This window comes from Bos mutus, chromosome 11 (genome assembly GCF_027580195.1).
Source record: "Bos mutus isolate GX-2022 chromosome 11, NWIPB_WYAK_1.1, whole genome shotgun sequence".
Lineage (NCBI taxonomy): Eukaryota > Metazoa > Chordata > Mammalia > Artiodactyla > Bovidae > Bos > Bos mutus.
Window position 1 is genome coordinate 9,603,790 of NC_091627.1, and position 26,061 is coordinate 9,629,850.

At 53.5% G+C, this 26,061-nt stretch overlaps 1 protein-coding gene across 2 annotated transcripts in view; it reads right to left on the bottom strand.

Annotated features, from left to right (window-relative positions):
- Positions 1-1,509: 1,509 nt before the first annotated feature.
- The window catches only part of MVB12B (multivesicular body subunit 12B), a 194,415-nt gene continuing 169,863 nt past the window's right edge, over positions 1,510-26,061 (bottom strand). Inside the window, exon 10 of one of the 2 annotated variants that reach the window (XM_070378981.1) lies at positions 1,510-4,814. In XM_070378981.1, the coding sequence (XP_070235082.1) occupies positions 4,728-4,814 (87 nt within the window). In that variant the 3' untranslated portion in view covers positions 1,510-4,727. Of the gene's footprint in view, positions 4,815-12,737; positions 14,905-26,061 lie in introns of those variants that run through there. The other variant, XM_070378980.1, reaches the window with a different exon arrangement.

The window sequence follows — 26,061 nt, forward strand, 5'->3', positions numbered from 1 at the left end:
GCATGCATGTGCCAAGTGTGCTGGTGCACAGAGCAGGTGAGGGGGAGGGCTGGGGTGTGAGAGGACAAGAAACAAGCAGGTGTCCAGACAGAGGGCAAAGAGCTGCCACCTGGCTCTGGCCCCTCACAGGCTCGGCTGCGTCCTGCTTTGGGCTCTGAGTGTCTCCAGGTCTGGCCACAAAGCCCTCCTTGGTCCAGGCTGTTGTGTGTGGACTTCAGTTTCTTGCTGCCTAGAGCCTTCTCCGGGGGCTCTCCAGAGCAGTGCTGGAGGCCCCTCTGGAAACAGGTTCTGTGTCCTGGGTGTCAAAGGCCACCACTTGACCTTCCTGGGTGATGCAGCCCCGGGAGGGACCCGGCACATCCGGTGGGCGGCAACACAGAACCAGGCCCCAAAGATAGCTGGCAGGTCACTCGGTCTCCAAGCTGACTGCCCTGAGTGTCCTCATTCCGTCCTCCCAGGGGAGGCCGCCGAGGGAGGCATGGCCCCTTTAGACAGGCGTGGGGTGCTCCGAGCTACGTGCTCAGGAAGCAGCAGCACCGGAACGTGAGGTCAGCTCTCTGAACTCCATGCTGAGCGGCGTTCGTGGCTTTCTCACAGAATTCTCTGGGCTGTTCTCCTTCTCCCACCGTGGAAAAAAGACCTGAGGGGTGCTGGGCATGGGGGCCTAGGCTGGAGGTACCGTTACCTTTTGGGGGATTTTCATGGTTCTAGTGAGATGACAGCTATGGGTCACCCAAGCCTGGTGTTAATAGGCCTGGAGGTGGAGATGGCTGAGACCCAGGTGTCTGGCTCCAAAATGGACAAGTGAAAGTGTTAGTTGCTCAGTCGTGTCCGACTCTTTGCGACGCCATGAACTGTAGCCCATCAGACTCCTCTATGGGATTTCCTAGGCAAGAACACTGGAGTGGGTTGCCATTCCCTTCTCAGGGGATCTTTCCCGACCCCAGGGATCGAGCTGCATTGCAGGCAGATTCTGAGCCACTAAGGTCACTTTATAAAGGAGGCAAAGAGCTCTGATGGTGTAACCTGACCAGTTGTGTCCCACGAGGAGCCTGTGCATGTCTGGGGCTGGCAGCCCCTCCCGGGCATCTGGGGCAGCGTCTTGCCAGCAGCTGAGCGAGGGGATGGGACAAAACCAGTGGTGCTGAAGCCGTGTGGTTGTATGACCCCCGCTCCAGCAGCCAGACGGCCCCGCCCCGGCACAGACAAGGCTCGGGGCGAGCTGGAGATGAAAGCGCCCTCTGCATTCCTTGCTGGAGACCCATTAATACACGTGCACTTCACATGCTTTTATGGAAACTGGCATTTTTCTCCCTCCAGGAGCATTCCTGAGGGCTGCCGCTCCTCCTGGATCCTTCTGGCTTGTCACCAGGTCATCCAAACAGGGCAAGAAAACCCACCAGCTCTTTCTAGAAGGCTGGAAGGCCAGGATGGTGCCGGCCCGGCCTGCATCCAGAATGAGCTGGAGGGACCCCGGTCTCCATGCCTCAGAGACAGCAGCGAGTCAGGAAAAGGTTAAAACAAACGTTTATTTAACAAATTATATTAAGAAGACAATCACACAGTGAAACTTCCCTTTGCCAAGTACTAGAGTCACCTCAAATAAATACACGCAGTACAACGCTGTTCCTAACCTAGCGCAGCCAGCCGCCCGCCCGGGGCCCGGTTCCTGGTGGTGACAGGCCGGGCCGGCAGGGTCCAACAGGTGAGGACGGCCAGCCGCCCTTGGGGGGCGGGCAGCTGCGGTGAGAGTGGGCGCCGGCCGCTCCAGGCCCCAGGAGGTGAGCTCGGCTTTCAGGCTCACCTTCAGGCTCGCTGGCCGGCTCCAGGGAGCTGCGGGCTGGGATCCGTGTGCACGGTGAGGGGCAGCCCGCAGCCCTGGGGACTGGACCCGGCCCTCACCCCGTGCTCGGTGAGACACCATCACGCCCGCAGGCCCGTTACTGCACGGGAGGCAGGTGCTCGAGACGGGACAGAGCGGGGCCTGGGCCGCCTCTGCCGCGCGCCAGCTTTGTGCCTGTGGACGCGTCTCAGCATCTTCATCTGGAACCAGCATCCGCTTCTGGGTATTGGTGTTTTTTTTTTGGCGGGGTGGGGTGGGTGGGAGTGACAGAAGAAAATGTGCTTCAAGTGCCGGCCGTGTGCCCGGCAAGGAGTAGGTGCTTCGGACGTGTTGGCCCTCGCCTCCCGTCCCCCGCCGTCCTGACCATCCCTCTGAGAGGAGGTCGTGGCCAGAGTCAGTTCCTGGACTCGGGGGTGGGGGAAAACCTTGTTATAAATTTGCAAAGTGAACCTGGGCCGGCTGCTTGCTCCTTAGTGCCATTGTGCCATTTCCAAGGCCTGTGCAGACAGGCTTAGAATTTTCAGGGGACGAGGAGGAGGCAGCGGGGGATGCTGTGCTCTGGGGAGTCCTTCTGGGAAGGGTGGAGGTCACTGCCCTTCGTGTTTCTGAGAGAAGCCCTGCCTCCCCGCCCCTCGTGGCCAGAGGGTTTGCGGAGAAAAGCACCGTCCCAGAAAGGAAGGGGGAAGAGGGGGCTTGGTCCCCAGTGAGCGAGCTTCACCTCCACGCGGGTGGGCAGCCCCCCTCAGAAGGAAAGACAGAGGTCAGGAGCTGCCTAAGACCCACTGGGGACGCCGGCTTCTCCAACACCGTCGCTGCTCCATTCTCTCCAGCTGCCATCACGGCGCCGTCCACAGTCACTCGCTAGACCCCGCGCTGAGGCTGCCTGCTAGGGGAGGCCTGGCCCTCTCCTGGAGGCCCTGGACCCTGCCTCTACCGGCCTGGTTGGGGGGTGGAGGGGAGACCCTTTCCCCAACAGCCACCCTCATGGCCCTCTTGCTCCCTGACAGGAAATCTCACGTGACCGTCTCTGGACCTCCTCGGGCCCACGGAGCCGAAATGCTTGCTTCTCAGTGGAGGAAGCCCGCGGAAAGGCCGCGGGTGTTACCGGGCGGGACGACCCCACGGCCGGGGTGTGAGGAGAGACTGAGGGACGGAGCCAACACGGCCGGACAGAGGTGAGCAGAGGGGCCACCCCCACTCTTGGTTTTGGACCAGCTCCACCATCCTGGCAGCAGCAGCAGACGCAGGCTCTCTGGGCCCTTCAGGGCTCCCCACCCCGACTCCCAGGAACAACCAGCTCATTTCAGTGCGTATGTCTGAGGCCAGATCATCGGCTCAGCCCTGGGCGAGCACCCATCCCAAAGGTCTGCCCGAGGAATTTCCACCTGTGCCTCCTGGGCCCTGGCGGGTCCCAGGGGAGGCCGGCCCTGCCAGGGATGTCCTCAGGTCTTGGGGACAGTGGGGAGAGGCGACACACAGGAATCAGGAGGTATCGGAAGGGAAAGATCAGGGGCAGCCGCGGGGGGAGGCGGAGGGTCTGGAGATGGCAGAGCTGAGGCCGGCTGACTGAGGTATGTCTTGCCCTGGCCCTGTGTCTCAGCCAGAGGCTGCTCCTCTTGACTGCACCCCAGCCACCCCGGTGTCATTCGAGGAACTGCAGGGAGCAGGGGCTCTGTTCCTAGCTGGGCAGGGCCTCTCCTGGGCTGCTTGCTTACGCCAGACACGTGTCAAAGCTCACGTCCAATGCTCCAACTATCTGCTGACCCCTGCCCCCCACCTCCAAGGTGTGAGATACCAGGTTCTGGGAGTTTAGGACAGTCCCATGGCCAGACAAAGCAGACACCGGGTGAGGACCGGGCCTCCAGGGAGGACAGCGGCCCCGTTCCCACGGTGCCCGTGTGGGGAGCTGGGCTGGGTGGCCAGCACCTTGGGGAACGATGGTGTGGTCACTGGCACTAGTGGCAGAAGGGTCAGTTCTGGCTTCAGTCTGGTGACTGTGTGTCCACGTCCTTGGGCACCGGCTCACAGAGCCTCTTTACCCACGTGATGATGGTCGGGGCGTGGGGACAGGCAGTTGGAGCTGTTGTTGGCACGTGAGCACTGCAGAGATGAGCCCTTTGTGGGGATGATGGTGAGGAGGCTGGGCATGGGGACCTGGCGGCAAAGTTCATGTCCACGCAAGCACCCAGCCCCTCGGCTGCCTCGGCCGCAGGCAAGTCCTCTCTGGGCCGGTGGCTGTGGGGTGGCCGGCCCCCGTCCTCAGGGTGTCCAGTGTGTGAACTGAGGGGTGAGTCAGAGGGGAGCTAGGCCCAGGTCCACTTGGGCACCACCGGCCGCCCCTCCGTGTTTCCTTAGGGTCCCCATGAAGTTCTCGGGCACTCGAGGCCCCTGGCGTGAGAGATCTGTTCCACGGGGCAACCCATCAGTGCTAGGGGGGGTGGTGGGTGGGTGCCCTGTGCCAGGCCACCAGCCCCTCAGGGTCTTCTGGGAGGAGGCGATGGCTTCATGGTGGCAGAGTCAGGAGGGCAGGGAGCCGGTGGCATCACTGGGCGGCCAGACAACTGTCCAGGGCCCTCAGATGGCTCCCGTGGTGGGTAGGGTTGGTCAGAGGACTACTGGGCATCACACAGATACGGGAGGAGCCGCTGGTCACTACAGCACACACAGGTTAGTGGAGGTTAAGGAAGAGCATCCCCAGGGAGGCAGGGGGCGTCACGTTGGGCAAGCTGATGACCGATGACTGAGGAGGCAACAGCTCAGCTGCCCAGAGTCTCCCAGGAGCGCCGAGCAGGGCAGTGTGGATGGGCGGCAGGAGGGGCCGGGCGAGGGGGCGCTCAGTAGTCCGGGCGCTGTGTCGTCTCCCCGCGGGCGGGTGGGCGGCCCCTCAGGACTGGGGGATCTGCTGGCATCGGGTGGGGCTGGGCGGGAGCCTGGCCGCGGCACTCTGCTCCGTGCGGAAGCTGTACTCATACTGCGGGAGGTCAGCGGGGAGAGAAGTTCAGTCAGGGCAGGGGACACTGGAGAGAACCAGCCCATGGCCGTGGACAAGCTGGGCGGAGGCCCCGAGGACACTGGAGGGCTGCCCTTGGCACGTGCACACGAACCGCAGGCGTGGGCTGTGCGTGTGTGCGTGTGTGCACAGGGAAGGGGGCACGCCTCTGGTGCTGCGTGGTGGCTGGCTGGCTCATCTGTGATGACTGGACCCTTGCACACCACTCCCCGGGTGGTATGAGCCCTCAGCAGCAGCAGCTTGCATGCCAGGCGGTGTGCTGCACGCCCTCCCGCCTCCCGGCAGACAGTCCCCCTACTCCCGCTGCGGAAGGAGTCTCCTGGATGGGGAGGGATGGCCCTGGGCGCCACCCCAGACCTGGCCGGGCAGGCGGGCTGTGGCTGCAGGCTTGGGGAGCCCCTGGGGCCGGCCGCCTGCTCAGTGCTTTCTGAGCCGAAGACAAGCCTCAGATGGCGTGGGCCACAGGGACGGGGCACCCCATGCCCCCAGCGCCTTCCTCCCTGGGCTCCTGGGGCCAGTTTGTAATAAGTTATGAGAGCCTGGGCCAGGGTAGGACCAGCGGAGTGGACCTGGGCTCGCCTGCCCAGCTGCCGGCCTGAACCTGCGTTCAGTTCTCATGCTGGAGACCCAAGCCTACCCACCTGACCTGGGTCACAGAAATGACAGATGGTGGGCTCCGAGTCTGGTGGAAATTCAGAGGAGGGGGAACACCTGTGGTTCACCCTGATGGCCAGGGGGTATTTCTACACCCAAATGTGGGGCAGGTGTGCCAGGCAAGAAGAGGGGGGCGCAGGCTGCAGGACTGGGAGTGGGCCATGAGAAGGGCCTGGACACCAGGGGCGGCAGCCACGTAGGACCCTGGGTCTTAGGAATGAGTTGCTTAGATCAGTGGTCATTAAACGTTTAAAATAATATTTTCAAAAACTTTTCAGCACTAAAATTGCCATAAGGAAGGGCTCCCCTACTAAAGCAGAGCAGAGTTGAACCACCTGGCTGAACTCAGCCTCTGCCTGAAGCTGCCCTCTCGAGGACCCAGCTGGGGGAGCCGCCAGGATGACATGGAACCGTCCCAGCAAGGGTGTGGGGGGGTGACCACTGGGTGCCCACCCAGTAAGGTGCCGCAGCTGTGGGCTCCAAATGGTCCCCGAGCCCCAAAGTGAGCTGCCTGCAGCTACGAGGCCCTTCCAGGGGCTGTGCTGAGCTGAGGGAGCACAGCTGAGGGGTTCTGGGGGTCACTTGGGAATGAGAGGGGAGCAGAGGATGCTGGAGGGGTTTATTCCTCCCGGGGGAAAGGGTGGGGAGAACAAGGCAGCCAGCATTTCATCCTCGGCCACCTGCCGATGGCCCACAGACTGGCCCAGGACAGAGGGGCAGCTGGCGCTGGGTATGGGGGCGAGGTCTGGGCGGGCCCTGGCCATCCTGTGTGAGCAGCCAAAGGGGCCAGGGGACGCCAGTGACAGGACGGTGCTCCCTACAAACAGAAGGGGTGGGGAGGGAAGGACTTGACATTGCAGGGTGACCCCAGCACCTCTGAACCTCAGTGAACTCATCTCCTTTATAATAATAATTTCTTGTTATTAAGAAATAACAAGTGTGGGTGAGGATGTGGAGAAAAGGGAACCCTGTATTCCCTGTAGCATCATTCACAACAGTCAAGATACAGAAGCGACCTGTGCCCATCGATGGATGAATGGATAAAGAAAATGTGGTGCGTACATAGGGTATTCATAAAAAATATGCAATCTTCATGAAACTAAAATCAGAAAAGCAAAATGGATAAACCTCAAGCCAGAATCATCAAGGAATAAAAAAGGCAGAGGGTCCAAATAAATACAATCAGAAATGAAAAAGGAGAAGTTACAAGGGGACGCCACAGAAATACAAAGGACCACGAGGGTCACTGCAGGCAACTCTATGCCAATAAAAGCAGACGGCCTGGAAGAAAAGGACGGATTCTTAGGGAGGTGTGTCTCCCAAGACTGAGTCAGGAAGAAAATCTGAACAGACCAACTGCAAGCACTGAAACTGAACCTCTGATTATAAAACTCCCAACAAACAGAAGTTCAGGATCACACGGCTTCACAGGCGAATTCTATCACACACTGAGGGAAGGGTTGACACCTGTCCTTCTCAAACTATTCCAAAACATTGCAGAAGAAGGAACACTCCCAAACTCATTCTATGAAGCCACCATCATCCTCATACCTAAATCAGACAAAGATACCACAAAAAGAAAATTACAGGCTAATATCACTGATGACCATTGATGCAAAAATCCTCAACAAAATACTACTAAACTGAAGCCAACAATACATTAAAAGGATCATATGCTATGGTTTTTCCTGTGGTCATGTATGGATGTGAGAGTTGGACTGTGAAGAAGGCTGAGCGCCAAAGAATTGATGCTTTTGAACTGTGGTGTTGGAGAAGACTCTTGAGAGTCCCTTGGACTGCAAGGAGATCCAACCAGTCCATTCTGAAGGAGATCAGCCCTGGGATTTCTTTGGAGGGACTGATGCTAAAGCTGAAACTCCAGTACTTTGGCCACCTCATGCGAAGAGTTGACTCATTGGAAAAGACTCTGATGCTGGGAGGGATTGGGGGCAGGAGGAGAAGGGGACAACAGAGGATGAGATGGCTGGATGGCATCACTGACTCGATGGATGCGAGTCTGAGTGAACTCCGGGAGATGGTGATGGACAGGGAGGCCTGGCGTGCTGCTATCCATGGGGTCGCAAAGAGTTGGACACAACTGAGCGACTGAACTGAACTGAATTGATACCATGATCAAGTGGGTTTATTTCAGGGAATAAAACTATCTTTTAAGTAATGCCATTTAAAAAAAACCTGTAAATCAATGTGATACATCACATTAACAAACTGAAGAGTAAAATCCATATGATCATCTAAATAGATGCAGAAAAAGCTTTTGATAAAATTCGATATTGATTTATGGTAAAAATTTTCCAGAAAGTGGGCACAAAGGGAACCTACTGTCAATATAATAAAGGACATATATGACAAGCCCACAGGTATTAAAACATTGTACTCAATGGTGAAAAGCTGAAAGCATTTCCTCTAAGATCAGGAATGTCCACTCTTTCCACTTTTATTCGACATAGTTTTGGAAGTCCGAGGCATGGTAATTAATCAGAGAATAAAAAGAAAGGGAATCCAAATTGGAAAAAAAAGAGTAAAGCTGTCACCATTTTCATGACATGTTACTATACATACTAATAAAAAATCCTAAAGACACTGACAGAAGACTACAGCTCATCAATGAATTCAGTAAAGTTGCAGGATACAAAATTCATACGCAGAAAGAAATCTGCATTTCTATATACTAAAAAATGAAATATCAGAAAGAGAAATTAAGGAAAATCCTATTTACCACTGCATCAAAATGGCAATCCACTCCAGCACTCTTGCCTGGTAAATCCCATGGATGGAGGAGCCTGATAGGCTACAGTCCATGGGGTCGCAAAGAGTCGGACACGACTGAGCGACTTCACTTCACTTCAAGGAGACAAAAGATCTGGAGTCCAAAAACTATAAGATGCTGATGAAAAACGGAAGAGACACAGACAGATGGAAAGTTATACCACATTCTTGGATTGGAAGAATCAGTATTGTCAAAGGACTATATTACCCAAGAAAGTCTACAGATTCAATGCCAATGGCATTTTTCACAGCACCAGAACAAAAAATTTTTTAATTTGTATGGAAACACAAAGACTCTGAATAGCCAAAGCAACCTTGAGAAAGAAAAATGAAGCTGGAGGAATCAGACTCCTTGACTTCAGGCTACACTACAAAGCTACAGTAATTAAAACAGTATGGTACTGGCATAAAAACAGAAATACAGATCAATGGAACAGGATAGGAAGCTCAGAAACACACCCACACAACTGTGGTCAATTAATCAACCACAAAGGAAGAAAGAACATACAATGGAGAAAAGACAGTCTCTTCAGTAAGTGGTGCTGGGAAAACTGGACAGCTACCTGTAAACGAATACAACTAGAACATTCTCTAACATTATACACAAAAAAAAATAAACTCAAAGTGGATTAAAGACCTAAATGTGAACACAAGATACTATAAAACTCCGAGAGGAAAACACAGGCAGAACACTCTTTGACATAAATTATACCAATCTCTTTTTGGATCTGTCTCCTAGAGGAATGGAAATAAAAACAACCAACCAACAAACAAAAAAACAAATGGGACCTAATTAAAGTCAAAAGCTTTTGCACAGCAAAACAACCACGAACAACCTATTGAATTGGAGAAAATATTGGCAAATGATGCGACCGACAAGGTATTAATCTCCAAAATATATTAATACAAACAGCTCATACAGCTCAATATAAAAAGACAAACAGCCCAATCAAAAAATGAGCAGAAGATCTAAACAGACATTCCTCTAAAGACATACAGATGGCCAAAAGGCACATAGAAAGATGCTCGACATTGCTAATACAGAAATGCTGATCAAAATTACAGTGAGGTATCACCTCACACTGGTCAGAATGACCATCATCAAAAAGTCTGTAAATAATAAATGCTGGAGACGGTGTGAAGGAAAAGGAACTCTCCTACAGCGTTGGTGGGAATGTAAATTGGTGCAGCCATTATGGAGAACAGTATGAAGCGTCCTTAAAAAAACTAAGAATAGAGTTACCATATGATCCTGCAACCCCACTCCTGGCTATATATCCAGAGAAAATCACTGGAAAAAATACATGTACCCCAATGTTCACTGCAGCACTCTTTATAATAACCAGGACATGGAAGCAACCTAAATGCCCATCAACAGAGAAATGAATAAAGAAAATGTATGTGTATATATATACACATACCTGTATATATATACACCCCACCTGGGCTTACCTGGTGGCTCAGATGGTAAAGAATCTGCCTACAAATGCAGGAGACCTGGGTTCGATCCCTGGGTTGGGAAGATCCCCTGGAGAAGGGAATGGCAACCCACTCCAGTAATTTTGCCTATATATACACAACGGAATGCTACTCAACTATAAAAGAAATAATGCCATCTGCAGCAACATGGATGGATCTAGAGATTATCATACTAAATGAAGTAAATCAGACTAAAACAAACATCATGGAAATCACTTATATGTGGAATCTAAAAGAAGGGCTACAAATGAATTTAGTATACAGAACAGAAATAGACGCACAGACACAGAAGAGAGACATGTGGTTACCAAAGGGGAAGCAGGAGGTAGGGATAAATTAGGAGTTGGGGATTAACAAATATACGCTGCTGTATATAAAACAGATGACCAACAAGGACCTACTGTGTAGCATAGAGAACTATACTCAATATTTTATAGTAACCTATAAGGGAAGAGACTCTGAGAAAGGGTGTGTGTATATATGTGTGTGTGTGTGTATCTGTGTAAAAAACTGAACTGCTTTGCTGCACACCTGAAACTAACACTGTAAACCAACTATACTCAGAACAAAAATTTAAAGAATAAAAAAAGGAAATCTTGTCATTTGTAACAACATGGATGGATCTTGAGGGCGTTGTGCTGAATGAAGTCAGTCAGACACAGAAAGACAAACACTTTGTGATCTCAGTTATATGTGGAACCCGGAATACAGCAAGACCAAGCTCACTGGGCAGAGCAGACGCCAGAGGCGGGTGGGGCGGGTGAAATGGGGCAAGACGGTGGAAAGGCACAGGCGCCCAGTTACAGAGTGATTACGTCCTGAAGACAGACTGTGCAGCGTCGTGGATATGGATATCAATACTGCAATTCGTATTTTGGTAGTTGCTAAATTTTAAAAATTCTTATCAGAAGGAAACAGTTGTTACTATGTAAGATAAAAGATGGTAACTATATTTATTATGATAATTGCTTTGCAATATATACAACTATCGACACATGTTGTACACCTGAAGCCAATATGCCTTTTATACTTCAATAAAGAAGGTGGGGGTGACAATCTCTACTCCCGGGGCCCTCTTTGAGGAGGGGATGAGGTGCGGCAGGTTAAGGGCCCGCCTGCCCCGGCACCATGCAAGCACTCACTGTACATTTGTTGGCTACGTAAGAGAAGACATCGACGTGGCCGCACTTTCCTGCTAATGACCCGGGCTCCAGCCATGGTCCGGGCACTCCAGCTCCAGGAGGCTGGAGGAGCAGTGCAGCCTCAGACCAGGAGGACTTCGGGCAAAGTTTGGGACAACACCGCCACCTGGTGGCTGCTCAGGAGCATCACGGCAGGAAACAATCTCTGCCTCTATCACCCACTCACCCACCCGCATCCGCCTGTGCTGGGCTCTGGGGTCAGGAGGGAGCCCTACAAGAGGGGCAGGGGATGGACGCCGGAACTCCGGTGCTTTTAACCCAAATGGGCAATAGAAAGATAGCAGCCTTGGGGAGAGAACATGAAGGCATTTCTGCCAATGGCCAAGGGTGGTCCCTGAGGAGTACTCAGGGGTGCCGCCTGCCTGGCTGCAGAGACGTGGATGAACCAGGAATGAAGGGATGGAAATGCGAGCCCTTGGGGGAGAGGGTATCTGGAGTTACAGTGCAGGGATGTTTGTAGGAAAGCTCACAGGATCAGAAGACAAAGAGGACGGGCCTGGAAGGCAGGACCCCAGCCCTGGCGATGGACCCAGGGCCAGGTAGGAGGACGGGGGGGATCAGGGGGCAGCAGTTGGCCTGAGCTGTACAGGCTGGGGCGGGGGGGATGGGGTCACTAAAAACACGTGGTGACCTCAGCAGGGGCAGTGCTGGGTGGGCACAGGCTCCAGGGCGGTGCCGACGTGGGCAGCAGAGTGTGGTCTCTCCTCAAGGGTGGACAGAGGGTGGCACCCAGACTGAAAGCAGCAGGCTGGTCAGCCTGTAACACACACAGGTCCCGCCTTAGTAGGTCCGGGGAGTGGGCCAGAGATTCCGCCTCGTCAGCCAGCTCCCTGGTGACCCGATGCTGCAGGTCGGTTCTGTGGCCCCACCACATGTGGGATGTGGGAGTGGACGGGAGGGGCAGAGAGGAAGAGTCAGAGACTTTAGGGCTGAGGGGGCGCTGAGGAGGGAATGGGGGGCGGTGTGGGGAGGAGGCTGGTGGTGGTTGCGGGGGGGGGCTCTACTTGGGCTGCTCTGAGGCCTTGCTTGGGGCACAGCCGAAGTGAGGCACTTAAGTGAGGGAGCCAGCCCAGTGTCAGCCGCTGGAGTGGCACCACCAGCTGTGGGCTGGGTCACCTCTACCCTCTAGTGCCTGCTGTGCCCGGCTCCCAGGTGGCAGGAATGCCCAGGGCAGGGAAGCCGCCTGAGTTTGCTGGGGGCCAGCTGGCCACAGAGGGTGCGTGAAAGGGGACGGAGGCACGGGCCCCCAGATGTCCACAGCCAGGGGCCCAGGGGCCAGGCCCAGAGACCTGGATACTGCCAGGGGTAGGCCCAGAAAGGGTACTTTCTGAGGGCATGGGGCAGTGGGGACAAGGGGGTGCAGGCGGGCCGGGGTCGAAGTGCCTTGTGGGGTGGTTGGGAGGCCGTCTTTGTGGCCAGGAATGGACAGGGTCCCTGGGTGGTGGGGGGCGGGCTGGTGGTGTAGAAGAGCCTTCAAGGATAAACTAAATTCTTGCTTCTTTCACTCTCTGGGGTGAGGGGGTGTGGGCATGTGTTGGGGAAATCAGGGGTACACAGCCGCCTTCTCCTGACTCAGGGCCAAGTATGCCACCGCCCCCCCCCCCCAAAGAGGGCCAGGGACCCACTGCACAGCCTGCACCCCACCCCCACTGCCGCCCCGCCCCTACCCTTGAGATTTTTCCCTTTTTAGGTCATCTTGGCTGGAGAAAAGCACTGCTCCCCCGCCTCTTGTTTTCTCTTAACTCCCCAAATGAAATTTCAACGTATGTCCCCCCGCCATAATCCCCCTTAGGCCGCGGATAACCCTTCCCACAGACGCTGTCCCCTGCCCGGGACGGGCTGGCCCCGAGTGTTTGCCCAAGAGACTAGGCCGCTTCTGGAAGCCCTTTCGCTCCCTTGGGCAAACAGTGAGTACCTTTGAAGGTGGATTTGGGCCCGGATCTGTTTACTCAAGACATTAAGTCTCCTGCATAAGGAGGACCTGCACTCGCGCACAAACAGCAAATCCTTTTTGAATTAAAAAAATTTTTCAATTAAAAAGCATTTTGGTTCACAGAGCTGAGACCCCCGCGGAGCAGCGCCCCCAGCCACAGCGCCCTCTGGTGGACAAGAGCCATCATGACAACTCTTAAGCCGTGGCGCTCAATTCCCAGATTCCGAGAGCTTTTGTCACAGTGAGGCCGACGTCCTGGCCTTGGGAGGCCACACCGTGGAGCCAAAGGCACCCTAGCCTCAGCCTCGAGGCAGAAAGGGACGGGGGTGGGGGTGGGGGAGCAAGCCCGCATCCACTCGCGGAGACGTGAGACAACTGGCGTGAAAGCACCTTGAAAGTGAAAACCCAGTCCTCCGTCAGAGTCAAGGGTTGCATCGGAGAGTCAAGGGTTTGAACCTGGACCCTGCCTGGCAGCGGGCGGGTTGAGGGTAGTTCTGGTTTAACTGGCGGGCGGGGCAGGCATCGGTGCTTTTTTAAAAAGCACTAAAGTGATTTCAATGGTTAGGCAGGCGGAGAACCACTACCTGAGACCTTTTACTAAATTAAACGGACAGCAGAGTAAGGCAAGCACGTACCCTCCCCGCTTCCCACCCTGGGTCTCGTAACCATCACATCGACGAGAAACAGAAGTGAGGGGCTGTTTTTAGAACCTGAATTTTGAGACGTGGGAGCTGAGGTTCAGGGGAGGATCAGACTTCCCAAGGTCCCTGGGGTGGACGAGGCCCCAAGGGCACCAGGGCAGAGACCCGGACTCAGGACAGGGGTCTGTACTCACCACTTACACGGGTGGGCTTCTGAGATGGGGGGGCAGGTGGGGTTACAGAAGGGCCTGGCAGGATGGCGGCAGGGGCAGGCCTGAAGGAGCCCAGGCTGGGCCTCAGGGGCCTGGCCGGGTGAAGACAGGCTGGGGGGTGAAGGAGCAAGATGCCGGCCAATGCCAAGTCTGGTTTGGGGCTGGAGCCACAGTTGTGAGGGTGCCTGGGGCACGCGGTGGTGGGTGAGTTCTGAGCAGTGGCCCCACCGGTCCCCAGACTGCCTCTCCTGGAGCCTGTCCTGGCACCTGCCCGGCCGCGGGGGCCAGGACACGATACCTGCCATGCTCGATGCCTGGTTCAGACCCTCGGGGAATTCCAGCTCTGGAAGCTTCCTCTCCCTACACAAGGGCTCGTGTCCTCCCATCTCTTTCCTGAAGCCTGGCTGCTGGATCTTGGCCCCCCTCTCCAGGGGAGGGAAGGAGCAGGTGCCCCTGTGAGCAGTGGGCCCTGAGGGCCCCCACTGCCCATGGAGCAGGCCTCTGTGTGCTGGGAGGGCCCGTCCAGCTGATGTGAATACATGTCCACCCCTTCGAGCTGTGGAAAGGGCCAGGGAGGCCCAGAGACAAGTCCAGGTCTCCCCATTTTCCCACTTGGATTACGGTTCCAGAGAGACACCCGAAAGTCTGGGTGAAAGGGGAAGGCCCCAGGCTGAGAAGCCCATAGAAGGGCTCTAAAAGGGCTCCAGGGAAAGGCTGTCACATGCAGACTGGGGCTCAGGGGACATGGGGCAGCCAAGACAGGCCGCCCCCCAGACCTGGAGGGGGTCCTAGAATACCCCAGAGCTGGGGTGGTACCTTGTTCACCCCTCAGCTGCTGAGAGTCCACAGCTGGGCCTGGAGGTCAGGGCTCCTGGATTACAGCCCACGAGCCCTTGGTCACTAGTGTGGCCACTCGTAAGGGGACGGGAGGGGCAGGAGCTGCTGGGTCCCTAGTCAGGGTTGGGGACAGAATCGTCTCTGCCAGTGAAGCTGGTGCCACCGCTCTTCCGATGATGGGTGACTGTCCTGAGTGAGGCCACCGGGTCGGGAAGCAGGCGGGTCCCATGACAAGCCCACAGCGGGGTTGGTGTGAACCTTCTGGGAAGCCTCTTCTGCATTCCCCTCGGGTTCCCCAGTGCTAACCTGCAAGCAGCAACCCCAGAGTCAGAAACCTTGAGCCGCACCCAGTCCCGCTGCTCGGTCTCACCCTAAATGAAGGGTTGGAAAAGCTCCCCTCTGAGATGCCCCTGCTCCAGGGGCAGGGACCACGCCTGTCTGGGCACCGTGCCCGGCGTGGCTGCAGGGTGACTGAGACCATGTGCAGAATCAGCCCCTGCGTCTTCTGACTCTGGGGCACCCAGGTCATCTTCGTCAATGCCTGTCAGCACCCCCTTCCCTTTCCTGCCCCTTTCCTGGGAGGGGATGGCAGCACCCACTTGCACCCTTCACAGCCTGCCGCCCTGGGCTCAGTGCTGGGAGAGCCCCCCACTCAGGGCAGGGCACCCTTGCTCAGGAGCATCTCCAGCTAGGATCCGATGGAGCACAGAGTGGCGAAGTGCCTCCCAAGTCCCCACCTGGGGCAGAGCTCCAGTCCCAGGAGGGAGGTGTGGAAGCTTCCTGCACAGACCTGTCCCCAGGCATGGCTTCTCAGATCCTACCCCCACCCCCGCTCCCTCCAAGCACCATGACTTGGTGCCTTTGGGAAGGCTACTCCCCGGGACATTTGTCCTCCTCTGGGGACGATTAATTACTGGCCTCCAGGGCCCCACATCACTGTCCATTTCCTCCTTAAGTGCAAGGTTGGGGTGGGGGCTCAGCCATTTCTGTAGCTCCAGAGTCTGGTAGACGCTGTGGCCCAGAAGAGATGAACGAACGAATGATGGATGGATGGATGATGGTACAGGATGTGAGAGGTGAGTGGGTGGATGGGTGAGGGGCAGCTCCATGCAGAGCAGACAGCTAGCTTAGGGACTCAGTTCTCAGACAACGGGGAGGTCATTTGGGTTCTCAGTCTTTTGTGGAAGCAGCAGTGTGTCGGTCCAGCCTTGGGTCCTCTGCATTGCCATGGCCTCTGGGCTGATGGTGTCCTGGCCCCTATCCTGGGGTGTTTACCTCATGGAGGCAAAGTGCTGATCCCAGGGTTCATCCACATTGCCACCACTGCCCCCCACCCCCACCATGAATGGTGACAGTATAAGTATACATGTGATCTGTGTTTGTATCTCAGACATGTGCAAGCTGGAGGCTCATGCTGCTGGAGGCCAGTAATTAATCGTCCCCAGAGGAGGACAAATGTCCCGGGGGGAGTAGCTTTCCCAAAGGCACCAAGGCATGGTGCTTGGAGGGAGCAGGGGTGGGGGTGGGATCTGAGAAGCCATGCCTGGGGACAGGTCTGTGCAGGAAGCTTCCACACCTCCCTCCTGGGTTTAAAATAGTCATAAACGTGGAAAAGTTGAGAGACTTGGCATGAAATGCCAACATTTTCCAGGTTTTATATAAAAAAAATAGGGGGCTATGGCTTGACTCTCGCACCACGACCATGAGCTTCACACAGGTGAATGGAGGCTGCCTCCTCTAGAAACACACAGGTTTTCCAATTTGCGCAGTCCCCACCACTCCCTATAAATCACCCAACCAGAGTGTTCTGCCATTTTATCACCATGACTGCATTTTGTTTGGACTGATGGGGACAGAGTAAGCAAGAACTATTTCTTGTGCCCATCATGCTTAAAAGTAGGAAAACGAAATACAGATGGAGAAGGCCAGGCATTTTAAAGGAAACGGGGGAACGTGCATTCCACGGTGGGACTTAGATCTCTGTGTGAGTATTAACGAGCTCTGCTTCTCCAGGCCCCTCCTGTGCTGCGGGGCTGGGGGCCTGGCGGGAACCTGTGTGTCAACCAGCGTCATCTGCGTGGGGCTCTGGGCAAGGCTGGGGGCTGACAATACCTTTGTGGCCAACTCAACACTGGTGTGCGTCAACAAACAGCCACAGGGCTAGCCCCCTCAGTGAACCGGCATTTCAGAATTCATCTAAGTATCACCTAAAAGATGGGTATTTGTATTTTCCCTCTCCCAGGTTATTTGTGGAAAATGTTTGGAACGACGCTGCTTTCTGACACTGATTTCTGAGTGAAGAGGCAGCTGTGTGATCACTACAGGACTATGCCCTCCTTACTCGTCATCTTTATGCTCATTTTTTACCTACACGTCAGGCAACCTTCTAAGAGTTCAGTTTGGGGGGGTGTTACTATTTTTTTGGGGGGGGTTATTAACTATTTTTTTGGCCAAGTTGTGCAGCATGTGGGATCTTAGTTCCCTGACCAGGGATTGAACTCGCGCCGCCCCCACCCCCCGCCGTGGAAGCACAGAGTCTTAATCACTGGGCTGCCAGGGAAGTCCCTGGGGTGTATGGGGTATTACTTTAAAACTTGGGGGATGAGAGTTCCCCAAACCACAAGAAAAGGACAGAAAAATCCTTTTAGGATGCACTTTCCAAAGACCAAATAATTCACCTTGACCTCTATTCTACATGAGCCAGGTATAACTCACGACGGTATCCAGGGCAGATAATTCTGTCTGTCAAACATCGGCTCTGCCTCAGGTTCATTTCCAAGGGCTCAGCCTGGCTCCCTCATCTGTATGATGAACGCCCTGGGCTGCTGCGCCAGCAACCTGGAGACCTGGGCGGAGGCTGGCGCTTGGCGGCCCTGCTGCTGATAGAACCAGAGAGGGTGGTGGGGGGAGGGGGACTCAGACTCTCAGAATTAGGAACTCTATTAATATAATCTACCATATTAATATGCCCGCAGAGAAAAAAATATGATCATCTCAATGGATGATTAAAAGACATTTATCAAAAGCTACTATCCATTCCTGATAAAAACACTTAGGAAAATAGAAATAGATGGCTAATTCTTTAACATGATTAAAAAAATGATGCCTATATATAGCAAGCCAAAATGCAGCATTATGGGTGAGTATTGAAACTAGAAATTTCCGTTCAGACAAGGAGGCCCAGTGACCTGATCGTTCCTGCCGCAATGCTGGCTGAAGGTTCAGGAAGGGGGCGGTGTCAGCGTTTGCAGACAACATTAACGCCGGCCTGCGTAACCAAAGAAAAGCAACTGAAAACCATCAGAAGTAGAAGTCAGCGAGAGAGCCAGCCCCTAAAATAAAATACAAATGTCAACGGCTCTTTGATACAAAAAAAATGACAGGAAATATAATGGAAAAAAAGACCCTACTCATGAGAACCACAAAAACATCAAACACTTAGCAATAACCTACAAAGAAGTGTGCAGACTCTCTGCAAAGAACACCCTTCTACCCTGCTGAGTGACAGACACAAAGCCCCAGGTGGAGACTCTTCACCAAACATCTATTAACCTACATGCTCGGTGCAGTCAACAATAAACATCTAGGGTGGAGTTTCTCCCCCTGAAAAGAGTCTAAAGTTCCACTGGAAGAATAATCAAGGGACTATAATTAGAAAAGTCTGGGCTGGGGGGAGAAGGAAGAACTAAGCTTATCGTATATTAAAGCTTATTATAAAGCTATCAGAGTCAAGGCAGTGTGGTAATCATACAAAAAGAACAGAGATGAGTGTCAAGAAAAACAACCATTGGTCCACTTACAGATGGAACTATACGATAAGAGTAACACTTAAAACTACCGAAGGAAGTAAACAATGGTAAGAAAACTGGTTAACGGTTTAGGATAAAACGAAGCTGGTTCTAGTTTTTACCTTCTAATAAACTTCAGATGGATCAAATAGTTGAAAACTGTTTAATACTGTAAGATATTAAAACACAAAAGGGTATGAGAAAATAGTATTTTTTATAATCTTAAGTATGACATGAAACCAAAAACGAAACATTAAAGTCATGATTGCCCATGAAAAATTAAAAACTATTATATAGCAAAACACATCGTTAACAAGGTGAAAAGCCACTGGTTAAAGTGTGTGTGTGTGTGTTTGAACATAGGACAGAAAGCAGGCTGTTACAAAGAACATAAAAAACTCACAAATGAATGAAAAAACTAAAAAAGCCAATAGAAAAAACTGGGCAAAGGGCACACACAGAATAGATTCACAAAAGAAGTATACAAATGGCTGATAAATATATGAAAAGATGTCCACCTTTACATACCTGTGATGCTTATAGTGAGGGTGTGGGAAACAGGTAGCCCCTCACACACCACAGGACAGGGGGAGCAGGGGGGTCACTCTGTTTTTGGAAAGCAAAATGGTAATACCATGCATTCTTCTAAAGAAAGACCCAGGAGAGCAAAGACGTGTACAAGGAAACATACTGCAGCAGTGAAATAGTGAACGATTGGAAACAACTCAAGAGTCAATCAATAGTGGATTGCTTACATAAATTATGACACAATCATAAAAGGGAACCACATGTAGTCATTAAAAAGAATGGGGCAGATCTGTGTGCGATGACATGGAAGGTTGTGCAAGATATACTAGTCGGTGTGAAAGCAAGACCCAGGAACGGTATGTGCGGTACTGACATCTGTGATGCTTGCTGGATGCGGGCATCTCTCCCAGGAGTGGACCATGGGGGGCTCTCTTTAAAAAACACGTATGACCTTTGCACTTGGAAAGAAAACACTAAATGTTAAAAACTGATTCTGATTGGCAGGGTAGACCCTGAAGATGATAAACTGCCCACGATGGCTGCCACACTTTATGGGGAGAGAACTAGTCTTGTCTGTGGCATCAAACAGTGGTTCCCAAGCTGTGGTCAGACTCCTGAAGGGTCCATGAGAGGCAGGTCCCCAAGCTACTTCCCACATTTCAAATTGGAAAAGACCCTGATGCTGGGAAAGACTGAAGGCAAAAGGAGAAGAGGGTGGCAGCAAATGAGATGGCTGGATGGCATCACTGATGGACGTGAACTTGGGCAAGCTCCAGGGAATGAGGAGGGACAGGGAGGCCAGGCATTGCTGCGGTCCATTGGGTGGCAAAGAGCTGGACTCGAGCTAGCGACTGAGCGACAACAACCACCCTTCTTTTATGCCTTTGGATGGCTATCCATTAAACTAATTCATTAGGTTCCTTTGTTTTTGGCTGAAATGATCTCAGCTTAGTGTGATATCTCTGTAAGAATTCAGTGTATACCTGTGGCGGATTCATGTTGATATATGGCAAAACCAATACAATATTGTAAAGTTAAAAAAAAAAAAAAAGAATTCAGTGGCATGACTGAACAACTGGGTCTTTGAAAACAATATAAACAAAGGGGGAGCAGAACAATAGATAAGAAAGGTCAACTTCTATCTAATTAACTAACTTTCATTTAATAAATGAAGTAGGTGAATTTCTTTCCCCAAACATATCAGCTTCCTGACTGAAAACAAAAGATAAAAAAGATGCTGGGGGATGAAAACGTTGAATCTCACGGATAAAGGACACCTTATTTCCTGTTGCAGTTTGAGACCTGACCACTAGATGGTGCAAAGTGATCACGCATTTTGTGACATCGCCCTCTGCAAAATTCTTCTAACATTAATATGCACAATGAAAGCTTTCCAGAAGTAGGAAGAATGAACAATTGCACTGGGATATGAACATTTGGCTTTTATAAAATTGGGACTCTGCCATTTCATTACTGATACAAAAATCTTCTGCCTCACTTTCTCTCTGCACATGCAGCTCCCAAATCCACTCTAATCTCATATATCGGAAGCGCTTGCAGAAGTCCGTGCAAAGTGGGCGTCCACAAGTTGGTTCCAAAAATTCTTTTTACCTCGTGAGGCCAATTGTATTTCCATTAATTTCACCTCAATGTCGTGACGTAAATGTGAGTGGAATCAGCCCCAAGCTAAATAAGCAATAAGCCCCATTTTTCAACACACAAACACATAAAGATGTCAGCTCAAACTGTTTACTAATTAACACTTAAAAAGACACAAATTAGATATGCGTGGCTAAGAGCAATTATAATCAAGACGAATTTCTCTAGTCATTTGGGAACTGAAAAAAAAAATGCCTAATTGCTGGAACCAATGTTTTAAAAACTGAAATCACGCCAGTTAGCAAATATGTTCATTTAAGGAACATTCCACGTGACTACACTCTGGAGGACCGACCACAAACATGAGAACAAGGGAAATATTCAGGTATAAAATTAAAATTGTAAGCTCCTTTGGATTTATAACTTCATCATTAAATACATCTGCAAACAGCAGCCCATAAAAACCTGTAGCCATTAAGTGGTTAAATGGACTGCCTCCCTTGTCAATTTTAAGGGAGTGATTAATATCAGATCGTCCCTTTACTAATTAGACTCTCCCTTGTCTTTTAGCCTTAAAGTCGAGTGAAAATGGAGGCCGTCTGCTCCACCAGGGAGTGTGCTGGGCTAATGATGACGCTCCTCGCCACGTTTCTGAGTGGGGTGACCACTGAAGGGGGTTGAACGCTGTGGTCTTTTCCAGGGGAGGGTGGCAGCCATGGTGGGGAAAGTCTTTGTGTATGGGGCTGGGAGGCTCTTGGGTTGCCCTTTCAGGCATAGGAACCCTTGGCTCCTATTTATAGAGGCTTGCGGTGTTGTGCACTTGGCATGGAATCTATGGTCGAGGCCACTGTCTCTGGGCCACTGCTCTGGAGACAAGGGACAGGGCCGTGGGTGAGGGAGGTGGGGCTGGGGGTGGGGGTAGGATGAACAGGCTACGGGAGAGGCAAGGAGACAGGAGAATCGCTGCCGAACTGAGGAGCTGGGGAGCTCCCGGGCTGGCTGCGAGGGGCATCCATCAGAGGGAGGGATGGGGCGCCTGCTTACAAGGGAAATAAAGAGCGGCAGAGACAGAGAATATTTATATGCCCATCTCCTGGCGCTGAGAGAAGACGCTTCATCACCGGGTCGGCTGCGAAATTACACTTTTCCCGACTCTTGAACGGAGAGAACCTTTTGTCTGGGCAACAGGGAGGACGATAAGGGCTTCACACTGGATGCAGCCCTCTGGGGACCCCTGCCGCCCTCCTGCAGAGCCCAATGACTGCTGCCTGGGGCACGGGGGCCAGGTCAGGGCCAGAAGGGACCACTGCAAACCCCCCGCCCCCTGCCCGCCCAACAGCTGCTGCTGGCTGCTCCCTGGTCACCTCCCGTGGCCTGGAGGGGGTGAGCAAAAACATGCTCTCCTGACTTAAGGGGTAATTTACGTGGCAAAGCCCCGGCCCCGAGCCGAGGGTAGACGTGGATGGCATGGGATGCGGCTGCTGGAGCCTGGAGAGTGACAGCCTTCCAAGCGAGGACTGGTTTACTCACCTCGGCTTCGTTTACTTCAACAGCCCACACCACCTGCGAGCACCTAAAGAATTCCCCCCACACGTGGCGGGTGGCACAGCCACTGACTTTATAATCGTGACCTTCCTTGGGGGCCACTCGTGAAACGCAGCCTGGTGTCACCACGCCTGCGGGGGGGCCTCCTGTGGGCGCTACGGCCATGGTGGGACCCCGGGCCTGCATGCCACCCTGAGGATGGGGAGGCCAGGGGACCTGCTCCAGGGTCAGCATAGGTGGCGGATTTGGCGTGCTATCTGGGGGAGGGGGGCTGGACTCAAGAACTGTGTCCCTCCACTATGCCATGTTTCCTCCGCGGTCCACACAGTCCACAGACATCGGTGTCTACACAGCGGCGGATGGCTCTGGTCCACACTGCCAGCGAGCCTTGTGCCACCTCCCTGCTGGCAGGGCCAGGTGGCACCCTCTCCTTGAGGTGGTCAGATTCCATGGTGGGGGAGCTGGAGGAGCACTGCCACCCACTGCTGGGGGGGGAGGGGCGACACCCAGTCTCCCTGCACTTGTTACTCCTGGAAGTGGCAGGCTGGGGTCCGGTGGGTCCCTGCTCTGGGTCGGGGGGGCACCTGGGGACAGGTGTCCTCTCTGGTCCCAAATCACCAAGCTCAAGACAGACAGAGTGATGAGGCTGGTTTGGGGGTGACTTGTCCCTGAGGCCAAATGATGGTGACAGAGCATCCCCCAGGCAGGGCAGGGTGGGGGACGGTAAAGCCGGCAGGGGAGCAAGCAGGCCAACGCCACTCCTGGGCGGGCTGCTTCGGGGCGAGCACTCCCACTTCCTCTACAGCCAGGACCACCTGGGGCCCACGTTTCTGCTGTGTGCCAGGATGACACCACCTCCCCCTGGAGGCATGCAGGGATAAGGGAGGGGAGAGCCTGCCCCTTACAAGGCAGCCCCCACAGATGCCAGGCTCTCCCTGCTGTTTGCGAATCCCCGGCAAGATCTGGGGCGGGGCGGGGGGGGGGGTGGTGGTGTTCAGGATGGGCAAGGGGATGGTGCAGGTCACGGTCAGCCCTGAACCCAAAGGCAGTCTCCTGACTTCTTGGGGGAGGGCGTTGGGCTTGATGCCATAAACAAGAGCAAAGCAAGCCCCCATCCGAGCTCCTGCTGCTCCCAGGCTCCTCCCCAAGCAACGCCCCTCACCCCCAAAGGACAGACAGACTGGGTGTGAGTGAAAAGGGGCAAAATCAAGGGGACCCCCAGGTGCTCAGGGCCAGCCCACGGAGCCCGAGAGCGGGGCCAGGGGGCCAGGGAGCTGTGGGCTCAGCTCCTCCTCTGCCTCCAACTCCAGGAGCTATGCTGAGTTCAGGGGCTGAGAGGGGCTAGTTCTCCAGTTTATTTATGGAGAATGCTCGCTGATGTTGCGGGAGTGTGTGGATGTCAACATGCTAATCACCATTACGTGCACGCGGATGGCTGGTGGAAGTAACTTCTAAATCCTCAGATTAAATGAAAACCCTCATGGCCTCCCTGACGGTGGGGATGTCAGTGATGGTTTCCCAGCCTATTTAGCATGTCTAACCTCTCCCCATTTCCCTACATTTTCTCTAACTCCACTTTAATCTCCTTCAACAGAGAACACAGTGTGTGCTTTTAACCTATCACTGAAAGCAAGGAAGGAAGCCGGGCGTGGTCCACTGGCTCTCTCTGCTCTGCCACAGAGGGCAGAGCGTCAGGCTGCAACGGGGCGGACTTGCACCAGCTCACCCCGCTTCCTGTGGACCAGGGGGTGGTGGTGACAATGACCACAACATGACTGGGCTTGTCTGGTGGTCCACCTACCAATGTAGGGGCCATGGGTTTGATCCCTGGTCCTGAAGGGTTCCATGTGCCTCGGGGCAACTAAGCCTGTGTGCCACAACTACTGAAGCCCATGCGCCCTACAGCCCGAGCTCCACAACAAGAGGAGCCGCCGCGATAACAAGCCTGTGCACCACAGTGAGAGAGGAACCCTGGGCCCCCGCAACTCGAGAAAGCCCATGTGCAGCAATGAAGACCCAGCGCAGCCAAAAATAAATAAAAATACACCACCCACCATCATGACACTTGCTATACCTCACTAAGAGACACTTGCTCCTGGGAAGAAAAGTTATGACCAACCTAGACAGCATATTAAAAAGCAGAGACGTTACTTTGCCAATAAATGTCTGTCTAGTCAAGGCTATGGTTTTCCCTGTGGTCATGTATGGATGTGAGAGTTGGACTATAAAGAAGGCTGAGCGCCAAAGAGTTGATGCTTTTGAATTGTGGTGTTGGAGAAGGCTCTTGAGAGTCCCTTGGACTGCAAGGAGATCCAACCAGTCCATCCTAAAGGAAATCGATCCTGAATATTCATTGGAAGGACTGATGCTAAAGCTGAAACTCCAATACTTTGGCCACCTGATGTAAGAATGGACTCATTTGAAAAGACCCTGATGCTGGGAAAGATTAAAGGTGGGAGGAAAAGGGGACAACAGAGGATGAGATGGTTGGTCCATCACTGACTCGATGGACATGACTTTGAGTAAACTCTGGGAGTTGGTGATGGACAGGGGGACTTGGTATGCCACAGTCCATGGGCTCGCAGAGAGTTGAACACGACTGAGTGACTTAAATGAACTGATACCTAACTGGGCAGCTGCCACAGCAAGTGCTGCTCTGGGCCATTTCCGTGACTGTCTCAGTGATACCCACAAATGCTACAGAGCGTTTTCATTATTAATACTTTCCTGGCTTTACATAAGAGGAAACTGAGGCTCAGAAAGGTTACATGGAAAATCTGAGGATGCTACCCCTGCCAAGCTCTGCTCAGAGCGCCCGACATCAGCACACCGTACTCTAAACAAACACATTTTTGGCCCTTCCATGGCAAGAGAGTTAAGAGAATTGATGGTGGTTTCCACCATGGACACTGGCTCTACCACTGGGCTCTCTCCTATTTCACCCTGTCCTGGTCACCTGAAGGCCCAGGTGGGGTCAGGACCCAGGTTGATGGGCCTCCCTAGTGCCTGAGGACAGGGGGCCATGGACTTTACATCATAACGGAGGGCGTCTGGAGTACGATGCGCTAGATCTCCATCTTGTCTTGAGCAGATAACTTCGCCTCTCTGAGCCTCAAGTTCTGACCCACGAGATGGGGAGGAATGTTGTTACCTGGTCAGCCTGAGGTGAGAATCAGTGATAATGGAGGTAAAGTCCAGGCCCAGAGCCTGGACTTTATGCATGTAGCAGATGCTTAAATAAACGGGGCTCTGGCTACAGCCTGGGAGGACAGGCAGAGAGAGAAGGGGTGACATTCACAGCTGCCCTGTCTCCGGCACTGGCTACCTACCCCCACCAACCCACAGTGATGGTCACTTGCTGTCTATGGTGTTTTTCACACCTGTCCCTTTAGTGTTCATGAGACAGGTTTTCCTGTTATCCAAGCTTTAAGCAGAGAAGGGGCGTACCCCTGGCCCCCCCACCCCCGCCCCTTAAAGTCCGTGCGACCTTGTCCATCCTGAAAGGTCACAGGCCGCTCCCCGCTTCACAGCCTGCGGCCAGAGCTGCTGCTGCTGCTGCTGCTGCGTCGCTTCAGTCGTGTCCGACTCTGTGTGACCCCAGAAACGGCAGCCCACCAGGCTCCCCCGTTCCTGGGATTCTCCAGGAAAGAACACTGGAGTGGGTTGCCATTTCCTTCTCCAATGTATGAAAGTGAAAAGTGAAAGTGAAGTCACTCAGTCGTGTCTGACTCCCAGCGACCCCATGGACTGCAGCCCACCAGGCTCCTCCATCCATCAGGCAAGAGTACTGGAGTGGGTTGCCATTGCAGGTCTCTGCAAAGGTCGTCTGGACACGCTTGCCGGCGCCACCCTGTGGGGACCCCACACAAAGGCAGTCTGGGGAGGGGGGCGTCACCTCACTTTCAGCCAGGGCTGACCTGGGGCTCCACCCACCCGTGTTTTTCTGATGTGGCAGCCGGTCATTGTTCTACCCCTCTTAAAATCTATAGATGACAGTCAGCTT